General features: G+C 41.1%; 1 protein-coding gene across 1 annotated transcript in view; it reads right to left on the bottom strand.

Moving 5' to 3' along the window:
- Positions 1-16,041, bottom strand: part of slit3 (slit homolog 3 (Drosophila)) — a 186,571-nt gene that overhangs the window by 104,385 nt on the left and 66,145 nt on the right. The window contains exon 5 of the mRNA XM_061276686.1: positions 1,140-1,211. Coding sequence (XP_061132670.1) covers positions 1,140-1,211 — 72 coding nt within the window. The remainder of the gene's footprint in view (positions 1-1,139; positions 1,212-16,041) is intronic.

The raw sequence follows: 16,041 nt of genomic DNA, 5'->3' as shown, positions 1-16,041 counted from the left end.
CAAAAGTGAAACTCTTGAATTGTCGTTTAACCTAAGATTTGTTGAACAGAAAAAATTGCAGGGTCTCCTGCTAATTACATTCAATGTAATGGTGAATTGTATTTCAATCACACACACACACATGCGCACGTACACACACAACCTTTTCCATTCAAGTACTGACAACATTGTTTATTGCCAAAAGTGTCAATACCCCTTTCTGCACCAGGTGTGATTGATTCGTTCTTATTGATGAGCGGCATGGATTGGGCAACCTATCGATCAGGCTATTGGTGATTAGGCTGTCATGAATAAAAGACAAGCCGCTATTGAAGATTTCTTTTTTTTTTTTAAAGGACCAAAACATCTTGAGCTGATTTAGACAAGAGGAGGTTAAAAGAAGAATACCAAGATGGTGATTACGAGTGAAGATGAGGAGGTGGCAAAGAGGTGATGGATAACATGTTCGTAACAAACAACAAACAATGCAGAGCGAGAAAATATGTTGGAAAGCTTTCACACAAGCAACACTCGGATGATACCTGACGGTTGGCAAAATACACAGAATCCGTTATTGGAAAGATGCCGACAAATAGATGAGCTGTATTGTTTTAGCCTTTTAGTATCACCAGTGGGATCTTAAATATTTCTAAACATAATGTGAATGCGATTTAATATGCAATTATTTTTCCAAGGTCTTCTTCCTATGCATTTTTTAAACAAACGCAATAAATAAATGATATTATAACATGGCCCAAACACTTAATAAATTATTTATGATGGTAAAGGTTTGACTGTTTTGAATTATTTCCAATGTACCAAAACAGATTAAGGTCAACGTCAATCGTTCCATTGTACATATCTTCATTATGTATAATGTACAACATTATCATCCCTGTCAGAAGGAGCTGTTTATGAAAGCTATATAGAAATATTTAATCCCGCATATCCATGTAGCATTCAGCTGAAGTGAAAATAGTTGAGTTGCCTTAGAAACACACTCGCTCCATTTTCCACATGTTAAGAATGTCACATTTGATGTTAGCATTCATCAAGGATAAAAGTCACACATGTTTGTCCTGGCTCAGCCCACCACAAATGGGGTTTTGTGAAATAATAAAAATGACAAGACGGGAAGTCAGGGGAATATTTGCGCTTACAGGTTTTTGACGTTGGTGATTCCTCTGAAGGCTTTCCTCGGCACCGCCTGGATCTGGTTCTCGCTCAGGTCTCTAGGGGTGGAAAAGAACAAGAGAGGGACAAAGGCTATGAGCTCCAATGATGAACCAGACCACAAGCAGTTGGCGACACAAATCCAACGGAACAAAGCAACAGACGGATGGTATGACATTTATGATGACATGCAAATCGCCTCAAAGCTCAAAGACTCAATTGGAATTGATCCTGGTGTTATATGTGGGACTGTAAAGCTCGCCCATCGTGGGTTCAAAACACACACATTCCGCTGCCTTACAGAAAAAAAAAGTAAAGCCCTCACTGATTTCTATTTTCCACATTGACTTTGGCTCACTGCGTCCAACTTACGACATTTGTAATGAATATGTAGACTCTATGAGCCAGAACATATGTGACATGACGCGACGGGCAGCCGTTAACTGCGTCAGCGTGACGGCAGCCGGAGCACAATGAGATGAGACGAAGGGGGAAAAGAAATGCTTCAGATGAGCTAATTGGAACGTTACTGCGGTCTGACGACGGAAAATATATTTTTCATACTGTCAGCTACAACTATCGTAAATGGTGAGAACCAGTTCCTGGCATGTACGACACGTGCGGGCTCACTGGTCAGTAATGGTATCATACATTCGGAAATAATTGGAGCTGTATTTTATGATTAATGTTAGTTATTGTTTGTGTCTCTTTGTAGAGTAATAATATTAGTTGTATGGGCGATGTACATGATTACATCAAGTTGGGAATTGGAAAAATCTGTGAACTTTCTGTATTATGAGGCTTTGTTGGGTTTTTTTAAGTTCAAAGCAAGACTAACACAAAAACCCTTATCACTTATCAAATGAACAATAAATGATATGGTTAAAAATTAGTATGGTTATAAATTTAGCCATTGAAATTACAATCCGATTGTGGTCATAAAACATTAGTAATATAGTGAATATACGAGTAAAGTATTGCAATTTATTTTGATTTGTGTAATTTAAGATTTTTGTATTCTATTTGTGACTTTAATTTCTCTATTGCTGCTGTATTGATTTTGCGGTATAGCTACATTTGTATACTTGCACATTTTGTACTGAACTAAAAATCAAACTTTCAACCTAACCCAACATTAATATTTAACATCATTGCATGAGAAGAGTTTTTTTTTGTTTGTTTTTTAATTAGAGTCAGCCAGCTCTCTTAACTGCAACACGTAAGAGGGAGCACATGACATTGGCCTCCCTCCAATGGCTGCCTCTGAATATGTTATGAGAATTGAGCGCTTATTTTAGTATTTGATTTCAATGTTTCTTTGTTACGATTGCATTCTTTTTCATGTATGTTATTTTTAACTGTTTGACTTTTATTTACATCAATAAAACTTTGTTGTATGGCTAAGCTTAACTTGAGAGAGGGATTTGGTCCAACATTTTTTTTTGTTGTGGGTTTGAACGTTTCCCTCTCTGACTACTTCTTGATGCGGAAACCGAATGTGCGGTGGATCAAAGTTTCTAACTTGTCGGTCTGTATACGTGCCATCGCAGGCAGCATGAATGAACTTTGACAAGCTGGAATGGAATTGTGTTGTATTAATGCGCAAACCTGGCCGGGATATATCGTATATGCACTTTCTATTTCTTTTGGACTTGGCTCTTTTACAAAAAGGCGGTTTTCTTTCTTTTCTTCTGCCTGACATTTTGATTGAGAAAATAGAAACATACGTTCCGTGCTCTGTCGCTTTCGATTATCCGTCACATAGTCATTGTTTATCTGCGTTGCTAACTACACGTACAGATCTATCATGGCGTGGGAGTTTCCTGTGATTTGCATCCCTCTGTGGAAGAAAATGCAATCATAGGATTTCCGTGTACAATATTTTAAAGCTTTGTTTTGAATCCATCATGTTTACATTATTTAAAGCAGATTTTATGTCAAAGAAAATGATCAGATGGGGTGATGCTAGATGAGTGATTGACAACAGAGGACATTTTATCTTCAATCAAAATAAAAATAATATGACCAGTGTTGTACCATATTTTGGACATATTGTGAGTGCACATTTTTGCTTTGTGAACATTTTGACGCAGATAAAGAGTTTTTAAAGGGCAGTTCATTTTTGTTCAAGAGTACCAGGTTTTCTTTTCTCAGCCTATAAAAGAACACACTCCAAGCAAGGTTTGATTAAACTGGAGAAAAAGGATTTGGCAACAAACAGTCGCATAACGCGTGCGTCATCAAAATGAGACGTGTGCTTGGACGAGGGGGAAAAAAGGCCAATGACGCTCCAGTCGATGCAAACTCAGATGTCATGTGACAAGCAGCCCCACACGCCCTTGCTTGCCCAACAGCAACGATAAACAAATTTAATGGTGTTGACAAAAGAACTATTAACTTTTCATTTTTGGAACAATGAACTTAGATAAAAAAATGTTAAATATGAACGGGTCAAATTCATTTCAAAACTTGTGAGCTAAATTTTGAGTTGATCTAGAAAATTAACTGCATATGACTAATGCTAATTTTATTATAGACATTTCACGTCCAAAGTACATCTAGTACCTCACTTCCAAACTCAAGTGTGCCTACTTGGCTATGCCAAAAGTCCTTCAAAATCCAGAGCACTGTAGCGGGAGTCAAAACAAATTTTAACGTGTTCCACCAAGACACCGATTGATTCTAAAACTGTGGTTTAATTGTTATTTGGGGGGGGGGGGGAAATGTGACTACCGTATTTTCCGCACTATAAGGCCCACCGGATTATAAGGCGCACCTTCAATGAATGGCCCATTTTAAAACTTTGTCCATATATCAGATATATACATTTGGCTCGCGGGCCGGACTTTGAACACGCCTGCTGTAGTGGCTCAATATTGCGCACCTGGTTATAAGGCGCACTGTCGGCTTTTGAGAAAATTGGAGGTTTTTAGGTGCGCCTTATAGTGCGGAAAATACTGGACTTAACACAACCGCCTTCAAAATGTTCAGAATGCTTGTCCCCAAGCGGAGAACTGCATCGATTCAAAATGATGGATGATTAGAGATTGCTGGGGACCTCAAAACTATCTTGTGGGGACGCAGATATTTTCCGAACTTTCTACGATGTAACTCAGCATACAACCGGTATTCTGAATACCGAGTGAAATTTGAAAATACCATTATATCTTGTAATGTTGATAAAACTGTCTAAAATACTGTTCAAATCACAAAGCAGATTCATTCAATCAGCATGAAAAGAGATCAGCGCAATGAGAGCATCTTTGGGAATCCCAATGTTTTTCCTCCACAGTGCCAACAGCGCCCCATTTGAACACCTCAATGTGTATCGTGTCCTCGTGTAAACAGCAGTCCTCCTCATCTCATCGTGACTCATACCTGCTGACCTTTGAGCTCAGAGAAGGCCATCTGCAACAAGAGACTGAACCCTGAACTGCTGAAAAGGACAGCGGCTGATAAGACTAGAGACACACAAACACGGGAGGATTGCTTGGCGTATGTGGAGGCTAAGAAGTCTCTTCACCTGCAATCTGCTGCTATGTTTCAATTTGCTCTTCTGCGCTGACACCAAATAGGGGAACAAAGTCAACACAGTCATATTCAGCCTTGGGAGGCAGTTTGATGTGCACTCACTTCTCCCTATACATAGTTGGCTAAAATATTCTCGCTGTAAAAAACAAAAAAAGTTTGGGGAACTCAAAATTTCAGGACAATTTCACTTTCATCGGTGTGAAAATTAGCTTTTCCCACATTGATGTTTACTGTATCTCAAAGTTAACAACTCAGCAAATTGTTTTGGAGCAAACAACTGAATTTGTTGCCATAAAGGTCAATAATTTATTTTTAAATAAATGATATAATTAAATATATTTTAAAGTCATTACAATTTAAAATAATATTTGAGCAAATTACTGAATTTAAATGAACTCAAATGCCATCAAACCAATTTACAAGCCGTAACCTGGAAAGCAGGAACAAAGAATAGTCAATTGACTACTTTCACCAAAAACACAGATGTCTGCCTGCTTTTGTGTTTGAACATCTGCCACTGTGTTGACAGCATTTGCCATTCGCATTTTGGAGATTCATCAGTGTAGGTATTTCACCTCATCTGTGTTTGAAAGGTGCAAAGGGTTAGTGTATGTGAATGCATGTATTATCTCCCAGCTAACACATCCACCATATTAACTTCCATTATTCATGTGAAGAGAATAATAACAGCTGGCAGGTCGACCCTACGTCGCTTCGGATATTACTGTTAACCCCCTGCAGACAATGACACATTGCAAACCCACTCACACGTCATACACATTCAACCCTATGTGTGTGTGTCTCCATCTGTGTGTCTGTCTCTCTGTGTGTGTCCGTCTGTCGGCATTGGTAAACACAGTAAGTTAGAGCTTTAAGGAGTAAACACCTTCAGGCTTGTTGACATAGGAATTATTAACCTGTTTGATCCCATACATCCAAACCACATATTAGAGGGCTTACGATGACAATCGAGGTGAGGATTAATGTACAGAAATATATCAAATCTAAAATCTGTCTCAATTTAATGCAATAAGCTGTGTATCTCATTGCGTTGGATTAATCATATATATATGTACTATGTGTGCGGGTGTGTTGTGTGTGTGCGTGTAACGTGAAAGACAGAGGCGACCCTTGGCTCCAGTCCGGGGGATGCCACAAAGAAGGAGAAAGGAACTCTGGGAACGTCGCCTCTGAAATCCGAGCTACTTTCAAATGGAAGCCTTATTCCTTGCCCTGCCCTCCCTTCATCTTCCTCCAGTCTCCCCTTCCTTCCCTGGGGGGCTGTAACTGCATTTAATACTCTTCCATAAAGACAGTAATAAATATTGACTACTGGCCAGCGCAAAGTGGTGCTTACTTGCGAAGCTGTCTGGTCTAAGCTAAAAGTGGTCGGGGGTACATACGACGATGCACAACTTGGACGTGTGAATTCTGGGCCCGTTTAGTTCGACGCAAAGCTGATCTACTGCTTCGTGCAGGAAGGGAAGAAAAACATTTCCAGAGATCTTAAGTAATAATATTTGATGAATTCCCACAGCGCAGCTGATGATCACAGTTCCGTGCTTAGGAATGACTGGATAATAAAGTGGGGGCTCAGATGCAGATGTAAATGATTCTGAATCCATAAATGAATCCTCAGAGCTCGTCTGGCTGGGATACTGAAGACATGCTTAAGTCCAGAAATTGCATTATAATTCAAAGCCCAACTCACACAGGAAAAAAAAAAAAATCGAACATCACCCACGCCGTTCGCTGATCGCTAAAATAACATCCGGGTCCGGGAGGCAAACGGTGAATGGATAACATCGCGCACATAGAATAGCGCAAGCACATTCGCGCAAGACCGAAAGAAAAAAACGGCATGAAAATGAAGAATCGAAAAAGCTCTATTTTTTTCAACCGGGGCGCAAGGAGACCTAACCGGGGCGCCCCGGCTTGGCTACGCCTCTGCACAAGAGAGCATCATTTTAGTTTTATTTGAAAATATTGACGTGGATTGAATGCGTGGCAACGCTCAGTTTCAGATGTGGGTTGCGGCTCAAGCAAAAAAAAAAAAGAACCTGTATGTAGTAAATATCACAATGTGCTCAACTGGGATATTTTGCATCACACTCCTGCAAGTACGAAAGAAAGAATTCAAGAAAAATCCCTTTCTGTCAGTAAGCGTGCCCTCTGTGTTCCGTAGGACACACTGAATGGCCTGTCTTCTTCTGCTTGTTTCACATCCCCAGATTTTTCATCAATCTCTCCTATGTGTGCCCTTGCTCCCTTCTGGTAACGACCCCCCCCTGCATAACAACTCCTCCCACCCTCTGTGATTTAATTAAGTGGCTGCTTTCCGAATAAAAATATGGCTCCCTCTATTGATCACGGCGGATGGAAGTCGACAGGCCTGGCTGGCCGGAACGGGACGGCCAGTTTCCTAACTCGCTCTATTGTATGGATTTGTGTGCGCGTGAGCGCGTACGCGTGAATCATCCGAGAGCTGTAGCATCTAAATCAAACCGAGCATTCTCAAAAGCTCTCCTGGGCTCCTGCAAATCCCTCATTAGAAACTCTCACACATACATACACACACACCTGGATAGACAATCACGCACACACACATTCCTTTGATACACAACCCACATCAGTATTGTCTGCACTTTCCCCCTGCCTGGATGCAACTTTGGTCCCATCGCTCCATGTAAGGCCGTAAGTATCTATTATGTTTCGTCAATGCTGTAATTAAATTGGACAGCTTAATGCAATTCTCTGTGATCCATAGGCCTTTATGGTTATAAAAGCTTTTCTGGCGCTCTGCCCAAACAGGACGACCAACAAATTTAGATGACTTACAAGCCGGGACAAAAAGAAAATTATTGGCAGGGGTTAAGGCGGCATGGGCGCACACGCGGCGGCTCTTTGTGATCGCTTAATCCGCTTGAATGTAGTAGAGGTTATTCTGTCGCAATGTTTTTTCTTATTTGGAAAGCCGGACGGCGATATTGCCGCTCTCCCTTGGCTTTGAGTTCTTTGGCTTAAAAAGGTACTGTAGAAATTTGATTAGTCCCATTCGGATCAATTCAATCGGTTAAAATGACGAACCGATAATGTGATGAACATTTTTTTAGCTATGTAAAAACAAGAAAAGAAAATGCCTCCCTTGCCCCTATTTTTCCCCAGGCATTTTAGCGAGCAGCGGTTATACATGGAGTTTTCCCTCAACGCAGACCACCATGTATTTTGTCCATATTTAAAATGACCTCCTATATCTTATTAGAACACACATGGTCCTGTGTGGTCCCACAGTAGCACGGATGAAAAATTCTGGCCCACTGCATCATTTAAGTTGCCCACTCCCGTGTTACAATCACCTCCACATACTTCCTTGACACCGATTATTACTTTTCCATTAGCCGAGGATTTGTAGAGAATCGGTGAATTTGTCAATAACCAACTGCAAATAGGTTGGAATCACTGTATATGCTACAAAATAAAAAAATAAAAAGAAATCACCGAACTGGTGTAGAGTGAGAGTACAGGTCAAGGCGCAGGACGAGATGATACGAGATGGACTAGGAGTGTGTGCGCGTTTATGTGTGTGCAGAATAAAGAAGCTGAGTGAGGTGTTTTAGCTTTATAAGCATCTGGGGAGCACCTTAGCGTCCATAAATAACCCAGGGCAAATTAGCAGATTGCACAGAAGGAGGAGACAGCAAGGAGGGGTTGGGGGGTTCATATATATGTGCACGTGTGCCTGTGTGTGTTTGTGTCTTTATGAGTATGCACGTCGCTGAAAATAAATGAAATGTGCACGCCGGCTGTATATTTATGAGATGACATGTTCTGCAGGTCGACTACGACCATCTTCACCTTTGAAGCCGCCTCAGTGTGTTTGCGAGAGTTCTGACGTGTCTATCAGCAGGTCTCGGTGTTGTCAAGGTTACCGAGGGCCATTTCACTTGCGGGCCAATTAACTTTTTTTTGGGTGCAAAGGAAACACCAAGGGCAGCACAGGTTGTCCTTGCGTTGTTTGCAAGTCAGTGATGCTTGTTTTCGATCAATAAAGTAAACAGCCAATGTGAAATTTATGCCACAAATGGTCTCCATTAAGAATGCGCGCGTACTTATTTTTCTGACAAAGTTTGAGTCCAAGTACTACCAGCCACTAACACCAATACAAATCATGCTATTGATCATGCAAGTGTGATTTGCATTTCATTGAATATTTTATACTTTTCCTGAACATGAAATATGTTTTGCTCCCAAAAAACAAAAAAAGTCATCCTGTCATCTTTAAAGTATTCCTACAGACTCAGTGGACATTGTTACTATATCCAGAAGGTATAGATGTCACGCAGTTAAAATGCTCTTGGTGCTTAGGGTTATTTTACAAAGAAGCCCTTAAGACACACATAAGTTTGTAAGTGTCTTTTTTTTTTTTTTGAAGTTTGGATTAGCGATCAGTCTAGCCATGTCGTAAAGTCAACTTATCTAATAGCCAACTCATTGGCTCAACCGCTAGCACACATATTGACAAGTGTAAGTGGCCACTTTGGTGATGAAGTGCTGCCTGCTGTTTGAGCTGCTTGAGAGCAAGTAGCCGCTCACCTTATCACAAGACTTTTACAGAAAAACGGACCACCTTGATGGCAGCAATGGAACTTGGGGCAATAATAGCTGCCACTATAGATAGGAATTTACTGTTGGGATTTTTATACCGTATTTGCCGGACTATAAGGCGCACCGGACTATAAGGCTTACCTTCAATGAATGGCCCATTTTAAAACTTTGTCTTTATTTAAGGCGCACCGGACTATAAGGCGCACCATTGATGCATCATGTCAGATTTTTCATCCAAATCAAATCATTCTCCGTTTTATCTTTTTTATTTCAACTTCAGATGCAACAACTTACTTTATAATCACAAAATAATGATCCATAATCTTTTTGATTCATGATTCATAGTCTTCAGCGGGCCACTTATGATTGATTTCATGACACAATGCTTCAGGCCAGTTTAAATTTAGGAATTTGGTCCATATATAAGGCGCACCTGACTATAAGGCGCACTGTCGGCTTTTGAGAAAATGTTAGGTTTTTAGGTGTGCCTTACAGTCCGGAAAATACGGTAGCTTAAAAAAGTATCTGGTACTACAGATCCTAGAATACAACTGAATGAATCAAGAGCAATATGGCATGAGCACTTTATACTGACGAAAAGTTATTTAGATTAAGAGATTTCAGTGTGTGCGGTTCAATAACGTCCAATCATTTTCAATTGATGAGGACTCATGAGGTTCCCCCAAGGTCTATGCGATGCCTTAAATTATTCACCATGTATGTAAACGATATCTGCTCCTGTGTCTCGAGACTTGCCGATGACAACTCTCTACAGCTTCTGACTAGAAAATGAATTGAAAGGTCTATTACGACATGGGAGACTGTATTAAATTGGGTGGGAATAAAATCATAGTCTACTTTCAATATCCATCAAAATTTTTACAACTATTTCTTGTGCTCAAACCTGCCCCCAGGGTGAAACAAAGTGATCGTGATCGCTAACAAGCGCCCGCTGTCAACCTGCCCGCTCGCAGAGTGCCCGGCTAATTCCACTGACACTCTTCTACTTCCTCTACTTCTACTATTACTTCTTCTAGCAGGGCTGACAATCTGTCTGCTTGAATGAGAGCCGGAGTGAGGGATGCAATGGATTTGAAACAGCGGGGTGGAGGAAGAGAATGGAATTAAGAGAGGTAGAGGGATACAACTCGTGAGTGTGTGTGTGGTTGCTATGCTGTCTCCAGCTCCTAATCTCTTTAGCGAGCCCCATGATCCAGTTAGGAACACTGAGTGGCTAATGTCAGGGCTAACAGGATGAGAGGGCTCGCTATGTGTGTGCGTCTATACGTGTGCGTGTGCATCCATATCCTATATTAAAACTTCTGTTATGCTTCAATGAATGGGAGCAAATTTCTGATCTAATTTGTGTGCATGTGTGTGTAAAGCAGCAGTGGCCATTAAGGGGGATGGATTAGATTGAGTGGATCCAGATTGTGTATGCGTGTGTCACCCCTCTGAGCAAGCTTTGTTTATTATGTGTGGTCCGAGATAAGCAGACAGGTGCAGGAAACACATCCTTAATTCATTAGCCAGGTCGGGGGTGGGTTAAAAGAAAGGAGGGAGGGCCTATAGCTTCAAGACAACCTATGTCAATAATCCAGATATAGGATTTATAACTACGGAAGTGCGAGAGGGAATGAATTACATTTACCGTTGGGTTCGCTTATCATTTTCGCACGGTATAACAAATGAAGCAGGAAATTGTGGGCATTTCTCTAGCTAGTCGGGCTTATTATCGTCCTTCTCCTACGACTCATAGACTGGCAATTACGTGAATGTTGGAATACTGTGAAAGTTCACATTTCAGTAAAATGTGAAAATAATGGAATGCCTGTCTCTTAGGCTGTCGGCAAAATCCAAACGAGTTCATATTATCTGAACATTCTCAAAATTGGAATAAAATGAATTTTTGATATTCTGTAAACGGAAAACATGGGGAATTTTGAGGATCTAACTTCCAAACATTCTTAAAAATTGTGGATTCAAAACACCAACAACCACATAGCGTGTCCTTTCAACCCTTTAGCATGATGCTAACGTTAAAAGTATCCATATTTTAGCACAGTACCACATGTAGAGAGAATATAATTAGTCACCCTCACACCTTATTTAAACTCAGAACGACTATAAGTGCTGTACTGATGAGCTGAGGAGAGTCGAGATATCCGAATGAAGAGTATATAAGTCTGTCTTATACTGCCCCCAGATGGCCAAGGAACAAAATAAACTGATGTATTAATTCAAATCAAACATTTAATATGTAATCTTTATTTTCATTTACTTTCTATAAAGATTTATTCCTAAAGACTCGCACAGTTAATTAAAAAAAAAAGGAAAACAAGGTATTCTTAAGTCTCCGTCCTACAACACACATCTGCAAAAGCATTACAGACAAGCCCCGATGCCAATCACATCCACGGGGAATGTGCACGGCATCCAGGGAGTACTATGAAATTATGTGATCAGCATTAGCATGAATATTCCCATTTTTTATATTATTCATTTATTTGGCATTCTGGAGAATTGAATTCTAGTGCTGGCTTATGACAGTTATTATTGCAAGATAAACACAATCGGGTGCGGCTGCCATGCAGTATTTCAATGCAAAAGTCATGTTCTACTTCTGATTTATGACAACATATACACAAATACATATCTTGGAATAATACGAGTTACTCCACTCCGCGCGGCCATGAAATATACGACATATGCGCCACCGCCTGTCACTTTATGGCGGCAAATGTGCTCCAAGCTGTCGCGACGTGATGAAAATGGACTTTGCCATCAGCACTTTTGTCACAGAGGGTAAAAGTACAAAGAAAGACCCTCTCTCCAACCACCACAATTGCCCCCTCCCATGCTGTAATAAATGATGAGCCGCTGACACGAGGCAAATGAGGAGCACTGGCAAAGTAATGGCAACCCGCTCATAAGCGTACATAAACATGAGCGACTCCGGCGTTTGTCTCCTTGACTCGTTCACATCAGTCTTCCTTGTGTCCAGGTAAGACATGACGGGGGGGGGGGGGGGGGGGGAAATAAAATTGCTGTTTATGAAACCGAGGAAAAAATGCATTACGTAAATTCTGTTCCAGAACACCTCATCTAGTCCAGCCGCAACCTCCTCCGATATTAGAATATGAAAATCCTTCACGCCCGGGGCGAAGATGGGAATAAAAGGATAGATGTGGATGGGATGAAATTGAACCCACTTCTGTCTTTCCGTTCAATCACACCATCGCAGTGTCTGCTTCTGGGCCTGCATATACGACGTGTGTGTGTGTGTGTGCGTGTGTGTGTGTGCGCACGCGTGTGTGCGTGCGAAGCATGTATAGAAGCTTTGCGTTATATTTCCAAACCCAGCACAGGTTGGGATGATTTAGTAGAAATGGGAGGCAGTAAAAAATCAGGGTGCCCAGCGGCATTAGAAATAAATCTAATCTACTAATGGAGAGGGTGGAAAGGAAAGAAGAAGAAGTATGTTTATGCAACCCTCTTACTACTCTTAAGCCTTCAGGAGGAAGAGAAATAAGTAACTAATGACTCAGCAAGAATGACATGAAATGATTCGTTCCGACGATACGATGGTGATTAATTTTCCCATTTTTTAATCATTTTGGCTAAGAAAAGTTTGTTCTTGACCAGTAGGCATGCGTCTAGCACAGCTAGCATGTATGCTTAAAAAATATATAACAGAATTGGTTTGGAGCACTGTCACTGAAATAACTAAAATAAATTTACCACTAATGACTGAGCAGGATGAATATAATTATATGTTTGTAAGATTTTGCTTGTAAATATAACCAAAAATGATAAAAGTGTCCACAAACGGTGCTGGAATTGTCCCCCATTTCTGGTGGGGGGCCGGGAGCGTAAAAAAATCTGTGCATATTGTCTCGCACATGCACGCACACACACACACACACACACACTCACACACGAACGGACGGATGGCCGTGCACCAAGGTGAGCCAGAGACATAATTGCTGCAGAATTTTAATTTTTCCCAGCAAAAATGACAATAAAAAAATCCCAAAAGATGAGCGACTTATTTATCAAAGTGTCCTTTTTATTCTCAATATTATAGCCTGGACTAGAAGCCTGTTGATTTGGAATCTAGCAAGAATCGATTTGACGTGGACGAATATTCCAGACGAGAACAGTACCGATTTAGCTTGTCGGCTTACTTCTAGTCACAATACTCAACTAAAAACCCTTGATTTTGAATACTGCTCAATAAATGTATCTACAGTGGTACCTTGAATTAGGGAGCACCCCAACTCACGACTTTAGTAAGATTCATTGTTAGGTGAGGGCTGCAGCTTAGCCCTGTCTGATGTAAAAGTAGTGCTTCGATGCCACCTTGTGGAATATGCAGATAATTCAAATTTTTTTGAGGGGGAATATTAATTACCGGCAAATTTTGTCAGTTTGTAAACACAATCTCACGAATGGAAGTACGTACATGTTTGAAACATAACGGGAAATTCCTATGAGAACCACGCAGGCTGCAAAAGAGTGAGGAAGAAATACGGTCACAGCAAAAGGAAGCTACCAAAACTTAAATATAACTCTTCCAACATTAAAGTTTGATTCCGATGTATCAGGACTATTTTGAAAAATATAAAAGTGTGTCTTTGTTCTTGTAAAAATGATGTGTTTATTGTTTACCGAGAACTTAGACCTACTATGTTACTGTATTTCAATGTTGGCGATCCTTGTAGCGCTACGTTGTTGGTTTTTTTGGTACTTTTGCGAACGTCTGGCATTTAGTGCACACGTGGTAGTTATCTTTAATTGGGTCTACTGGATCATGAGGGGATCTCCACTGATTAGCCAAATTAAACTGAAACTGCACCTCTTCAGTTGATGAGCTAATTATGAGTATTGATTGTGTCCGAAAAATAAACGGGTCGACTCAGAGTTGAGCTGCGCACAGCAGGGTGGGGTGCCCCCAGCCATCCCGCTCTGCACATGACACACAAACAGTAGATGGCGCTGTGATGCTTCTGTGAGTCACCTCTGACTGTTGCTCACTGGCGACCAGCGCTGGGAATTCCATGTGCACAAGCTAATGCTGAAAGTCTAAAATGAAGCCTTTGGCAGAAGATGATAATGCTCAGGTTTGGTTTGATTTGACACTCCCGTGTAGGTATTAATGTAACAATATGACCGGAGTGAATACGTTTATACGATTTTTTTATTATCCTTCCTGCAAAGACGTCTGGAGGATATCTGCTGTCGGTTCTCCTTCCACACCTGTTACGTGTCCTCTCTCAGCATGCTCTCTGCCTCCTGTCTGTCCGCCATGTCACTCTTTCACTTTCTCTTTCTCTCTGTTTTTAATCCCCAACCTCCTACAAAGACGTCTGGCACACACTTGAAAGGATCTGTGAATTATTATCCTCGCCTCAGCCGGCCTCTGAAGCCGACACGCTAACAGGCTACCAGCGGTGGGCTCGTGTGTGTGTGTGAGTGAGTGAGTGAGTGAGTGAGTGAGTGAGTGAGTGAGTGAGTGAGTGAGTGAGTGAGTGAGTGAGTGAGTGAGTGAGTGAGTGAGTGAGTGAGTGAGTGAGTGAGTGAGTGAGTGAGTGAGTGAGTGAGTGAGTGAGTGAGTGAGTGAGTGAGTGAGAGAGAGAGAGAGAGAGGAATAGGTGAATCCAATGAATACACACTTATACTGTTCGCTCACGGGCCACATCTTTAGAACACCGAGATTTCGTCTATGAATAAAATGATGAGAGAACTGAACGGTTAAAACGACAGACTAAAATGTGTCCCATCTGCGTTCTTTAAATTTCTTTATTGTGACAAAAAAAAAGTTTTGTACAAATTATAGTCCAATGGTTTTTTTTTTTTTAGCAATAACCTTTCTGAATTCAGTTAAAACAGAAAATAGGTGGGGGGAAAAAAATGGTATACAAATGTTTCGATAATCACGTACGTCTGCCTCACAGTCCTGAGGTTCAGGGTTTGAATCCTCAATGTTCTTAAATAAGTTTTGGGCTTCGGCGAGCTCACGTTCACACACGTTTGCTTAAGACCAGTTTTGCAATACATGCACGGTTTCAACATAGAGGAGCAATCTGTCCAGACTAGCGCATTTGGATACATTTTCAGAATTGCACCCAATTTTAAGTTATGAGCACCGTGACGAAACGAATTAAACTTGACACATCAATAGATGAATAATGAAGTACCAACTGCGTTCAAAAAGCATTTTCCTGAGAAAAGTGAAAACTGGAAGAATCTTATTCAGACTAAACTCACTTTTGTTCACATTGCCATTAAAAACCAGCACACGTTCACGTTGGTAGCCTCAAACCAACGACTCGACCCACTGAGGCCAGTGTAAAAATAGCTGCGGGGCGCGTTGGCCGACGGCTTCGGAAAAATAAAGTCCTGTCGGGAAGCGGCGGCGGAGCTTTGATTACCCGCCGCTTGCTCTGGCTGTGAATGCATCGCGGTCACCTCTTATTATTATTCCTAACGCGCCTATCGGGCCTGCGGCTTCAGCCCTGGGGGCCTCATATCCTGATGCCTGATGACATCACAGCGTCATTAAGATATACATTTGCATACTCCATCTTGAACTTTTGGCACTGTCTTTTTTTCCTCCCCCTTTTCTTTCCTACAATGACTTGGCACTCTTACACGCTCTGTCAGCAGGATTCTAAAAACTACCAACCTCATTCTCACATCATTGCACTGCACTGGAGCAGCGTGGGAAAGCTCAACATGGTAAAAACACAA

The sequence above is a fragment of the Syngnathus typhle genome, linkage group LG1, assembly GCF_033458585.1.
Source record: "Syngnathus typhle isolate RoL2023-S1 ecotype Sweden linkage group LG1, RoL_Styp_1.0, whole genome shotgun sequence".
In the NCBI taxonomy this organism is placed as follows: domain Eukaryota; kingdom Metazoa; phylum Chordata; class Actinopteri; order Syngnathiformes; family Syngnathidae; genus Syngnathus; species Syngnathus typhle.
The sequence above is the reverse complement of the archived record's forward strand: the minus strand, read 5'-3'. Positions and strand labels throughout refer to the sequence as shown.